The sequence below is a fragment of the Arachis duranensis genome, chromosome 6 (assembly GCF_000817695.3).
Source record: "Arachis duranensis cultivar V14167 chromosome 6, aradu.V14167.gnm2.J7QH, whole genome shotgun sequence".
Lineage (NCBI taxonomy): Eukaryota > Viridiplantae > Streptophyta > Magnoliopsida > Fabales > Fabaceae > Arachis > Arachis duranensis.
This window is the reverse complement of record NC_029777.3, coordinates 107,878,421-107,883,927: the sequence shown is the minus strand read 5'-3', so window position 1 is coordinate 107,883,927 and position 5,507 is coordinate 107,878,421. Positions and strand designations below refer to the sequence as shown.

Here is a 5,507-nt window from a genome sequence, read left to right as displayed (position 1 = left end):
CCTTTTACACTTTCCTTTTTTTTTTTGCCCCCTCTCCATTATAAATTAAGAGGTTTATGTCAAAAGCAAAATCTCTTAGAACTTGTTCTATAATTTGTGACAACTTCACCATTCACAAGTTAATATGCCAATACAAAGAACATATTGCTTTGGAATCTTGATGCATAGTTTTGTACTTTTCAACTTGCAGAAGAGAAAAAAACAAGGATACAACTTTAGGGGATTTTTTTTTGTCCCTTAATTTTCAACAAAACTTTCCGAACCAATAATTCCGATTATAAAATTGTGAATTATTATTTATTTGAACTGTGGCTGAAGATGGAGCGTTCATAATTTGATCAATTGGTATAATAAAACCGAATATTCACCAAAAGATATTGAATTTGTGTCTACTTATAAATCAATGCCCACGTTCTGTGGCCTTGATCCGTCGCAGAAAACAGGCCACGAGTTGGTCCAATCAAGACTTAAACACATGCAATTTTGTACCAGATACCTACCAAAATTTGTTTTACTAATAATAATTGAGTGTGTAATTTGGTGTTTTGGGGAGACAGAAGGTAATTTTTTAAAATATTTAAAAAGAAAGTTAAAGCTTTTATTTTGAGTTAAATTGATGCGAGCACACATTAAAATCAAAATGTAAGATGTTGGCATGACTAGATATATTTAAGTTATGTGAGTGATCTAATGGAGACGAGTTTGGATTACATATATATTATATTTTTATATAATTGAGAATTAACGCAATATATTTGTTTACAATATATATAAACAAGAATTCTTCAATTCAAGGTTTATTGATGTCTGATTTTGATAAAATTTTGTATAGATGATATTCACTATAAATTATTGTTATCTAATAATTATATCGATAAAATACATATTCTGTGAAACATATGAATGATGCAACTTTACTTAACCGTGTCTATGAAATTTTGACTAATACAAGGCTTGAATGATAACATTTCAAAACAATAAAAAAAACACCATATTTAACTCTTAAAGAAAAGACCAAGTGAACAAATGAGATTATGTTCTTTATATATTTTTAGTTATGGTTTATTTGTTTTTTTCTGAAACTGATTTTATCTTATATCTATCTACATAAATAATATGATGTTTCTTGCTTAAGCATGCACGACAGGTCACAACGACACAAATAGAACCACCCACGAGCCTAATAGATTAGCACTACCTAAATAATAGGCTCATTCAGTCATTCCTATAAGATATATAATTGATCATAAAAACTTAAAAAGTGAAAACAAGTCTTCATACTCACATCGGCAAAGTGTACAAATCTGAATGATTTTAACTTTTGAGGGTTGAAAAAAAAAGCACCAAAGATGATTAGATAAACTAAACAAGAGAATGATAAAGAATAATGAAGCCAAGGATGTCACTAACTTACAATCATTCAATGAGTCAATGTAAGTTAAAACCTTTTCAATTATCTATTATTTATTATTTTTTAAAAAGCAATAGAAACAAAGTAAACATGTGCAGCCAATAACATGTACTCTATTGGTGAAAGGGTCCATCAGAGGCTTTTATGACTAAGCTATCCAGCAATTACAATTTAAGATGAATTTACCCCCTTGTTTCCCATTTTGGGTTATTTCAATTATCTAAAATTTAACTGAGCTAATGTTATTATGGTCCCTAAAATTCCAATTTAATCCCTAATTTTTTAAAATGACTAACTAATTCTCCCACTTTCAGACACTACAAGAAAATAGAGTTATTTTGACACTTTATTTTTTAACACCATAATTAAATGTCAAAATTAATATATATTTTTGACAAATATCACAAATGTCAAATTTTCTATATTTTCTTGACGAAAAATTTGACCGTAGAAAATTACTCCTCAATTTTGACACTCATTTGTTTTCAATTTACTCTACTATTTTTTTTCTTCTTTGGGCTCTGTTAATTTTGACATCACACTGCTCTCAGTTTAGGATTATACTACTCATTCTTTATCTTCAAAATCTCAATTTATTCTTTAGTTTCAAGATCACATCTCATTCTTTGTTAAAATTTTTTGTTGAGAATATTTTATAGTCAATAAGTGTCAAAATAAATAGTATTTTTGACAATTAATAAGTATCACAGAAAATATGTTCTCAAAATTTTCTAACAAATTATTTTTGACAGCCAATATTTATCAAAATAAGATTTAAATTTTTTTCACAATCGCTTATATGTTAAAAATACTATTTTTGACAAAACTTTTATTAACATATTTTCATAGTTAAAATAGTGTCAAAATTTGTTTTTTTGACAAATTTTAATTTTCTTTTACACATTATAACCCTCAAAAATAATCTATATTGTTGTAGTGAGAAACACGACTCTTATTAATCCCTATCCAAACTTTCGTCTCACATTTGTTAGTATAATATTGATGTGTAGAGGTAAATATCACTCCTAAATCCCACACACCATCAAAACAGATAAAGACCGGTAAATATCACTCCTAAATCCCACACACCATCTAAACACATAAAGACAGTGTGTTAGTTCAATGCATGAAAACAAGATGAGAACATGTAGCAAGTCTCTAAAGTTAAAACAAGCCAAAAACATTTCAACATGAAAATCATGAGTCAGCAAAATTCTTGTTAAGTTGTAACATCAGGTTTCAGATGCTGCTGCTGCTTAATTATTCAAGATGCTATACAAGTCACTAGAGATGGTCACAGTGCTACACAACACAGACAAAAGTATCATCAAACAAGAAAACATCTTGTCTTTTTTGCTGCAACCACAAAAAGAGTAATGACAAAAACAAGTATGATAAAAGGGAGAAATTTTTGTGAGTTAGATTTGTGTGTATAAAGTATAACTATACATAACTTTTAATTCATACAAAAAAAAATCCCCATTTTTACCCTCATACAAATTTCAATGTAGGCACGTTAAAGTAACAAATTTTCCCCATTTGTTGTTTTTCTTTGGGGTATAGTGAAAAATACATAAAGTTTCAAAAACTGTAGCTAGATGAAATGATTCAGTAACATATCTAGTTACAAATGCTAAATTTTGTAAGTATGCTTACATTATGGACAAGATCCTCTGAAGTGAGAACTTAAACCTTGGCTGTACATCCTATTTCATGCTTTTCAAATTGTAAAAGAAGTGATTCTTACATTGTCAATAAGATCCTATCTTCATTATGCATCCTACACTATGATTTCTGAAATTGTATAAGAAGCAACTCTTTCATTGTGGACAGTATCCTCAGATGAACCAACAGCTACGGCACGTACTACATTATGCTATCCAAATTATATAATTAACCCTTACATCTAATCCGTCATAAGTGAAGTTTCAAGAAAAGCAATGTTAGCAACGAACAAGAATGATTAACTTAGCCACAACTTATATATTAAGATATTTGATAACAGTTTAAACATCAACGCACAGAACCTCGAAAAGAAGGGAGTAAAGCTAGCAGATCCTAGAAAGAACAGATAATTACTTGTTTCAATCTCATTTGTTGATAGGCTGCAATGTCAATTTTTCCTCTTTCTTTTAGAGTTCCTTTTTGGATTGGTCTTTTGATCCTCAATCAATTGGGGTGATGCTGACTTCCCTATAGTGTAACTCCACAAAGCCCTTTCTACATCTGATGGGGTGAAGGTATCCCCTTCTGAACTTAGTTCCTGCAGATTAATTTTCCACCAGATATTCAGGAAAAACAAAAAAGGAGCCGAATCCCCCAACATGATTACTCTGCTTCTCAACTTGATGTCAAAATTGAAACCAAAGGAGGAACTTCATTGAAATTTCAAAGCAAAGAGTACTACTTGTTTAATCAGGATATAATCTCACTCATCACAGTCAAAAGAGAGAGACATAAAGTTTCTTAATATAATAACTCAAAAATTAATGAGGAAAAATCATCAACCCAAAAATGGATGAAATGTATAATGATCTAATACTAATATCACAGCCTCACTAGCAAGCATTGGAATTTGCATTGCATATTCACATTCAAGTCAATTCCAATCTTCCGTTAAACAACAAACGTCAATCCTTTTATATTAGATTTGGATACTATAATACCTTTGCTTTGTTCTGCAATTTATCTGCAAATATTAGATACTGCTTCAGTGTATAATCCTTTGAGTTTCCAAGAGCTGCCTCCATAGCCTGCAGTCAATCACATAATCTCATAGTTACCACTTACCAGAAAAGATTAAATAAATAAATTAAATTTTAGCCAATAATGAAACATACAAGACATATCCATCCAATTAACCTTCTAATATGTCCCCACAAAACAAATAGCTTTCTAAAAGACTTTTTTCAATATTTATAATGGCCATCAGTTAAGCCCAACAAAAACTATATAAACATCAATTCAATCTCTTAAAATTAATATCTTACACAACAAAGAACCAAACTGATGTTTTGAACAAAAGATCTCTAAAAGGCTGAGTAAAGCTAAAACCGATTTGACCATGTATCCTACTAACACTATCATTCTCCACAATCCTCTTTGAACCAAAACATCAATATCATGGTGAAGTTAACCCAACAAAAGGTTTTCAGTCCGCAAAGCTCAAATCCAACGCTTTAATTAAGGGAGTCAAACATATATCACTTAAACCAACATTGTTACTAACACTGACACCGATACTAATACTAATACTAATAGTAAAATTTCAAATTTCAATCTCATCCTTGACCGAAAACACCAAAGACAGAGTAGTCTGTCTCCCTCAAGATTTTGAACGTGATAAATCCTCACCATTGCTTTACCGAATATCGGACTAGTTCATTCATAAAAAGTTCACAATTAAAAGAAAAAGACATATTAGTCTTCGCATACATGCGCACATTCTGAACAAAGGCATTTAGATAGATACTCATATGAGGATGTCTTCGGGGCAAATGAATCGATAAATGACTTGACATGTTTGATTAAACTACTTAACATGATAAGTATCAATATCTTGACTATAATCTTCACATGAACTAATCTATCACCCTTTTCCCAATGGCGAGGGGCAAATCCATTATTTTCAAACGCCGAGAGGCAGCTTTGTCTAAAAACAATGATAATATGAAACACGAAATTGAAATTGAAATTATACCTCATCAGACATGAATGGTGCTACCTGAGGAGCATAAGCAGCCAAAACCGCAGAAGCAGTAGCAGGACCAACTCCTTTCAAAACGCAGATCTCAGAAACGGCTTTCTTCAAATCAGGAAGACTCCGAAACGCCTTCTCAGAAACGTTCCTGACAACGACGTCGTCAAGTGCCTCAACAAACTCCAGCAACCGCGGCCTGAAAACTCAAAAGAAAAATTACTAATCAAGATTAACACTAATGAATGAAAGAGTAGTGAATGAAGTAAGTACCTCCATTTACCGCGCGTGAGCTTCCAGCGCATGAGATCGGAGAGCTCGGTGGTTGTGACGAAAGGGTTAGGGTTGCGTTGTTGAAGAAGAGAAGGGAGGTGTTTGGTGTAGAATTGATCGAGAGAG

General features: G+C 31.5%; 1 protein-coding gene across 1 annotated transcript in view; it reads right to left on the bottom strand.

Moving 5' to 3' along the window:
• Positions 1 to 3,371: 3,371 nt before the first annotated feature.
• LOC107495738 (uncharacterized) overlaps positions 3,372 to 5,507 on the bottom strand; it is a gene marked incomplete in the record, with an annotated part of 2,329 nt that continues 193 nt past the window's right edge. Inside the window, 4 exon segments of the mRNA XM_016116902.3 lie at positions 3,372 to 3,674; positions 4,078 to 4,164; positions 5,112 to 5,307; positions 5,382 to 5,507. Coding sequence (XP_015972388.1) covers positions 3,525 to 3,674; positions 4,078 to 4,164; positions 5,112 to 5,307; positions 5,382 to 5,507 — 559 coding nt within the window.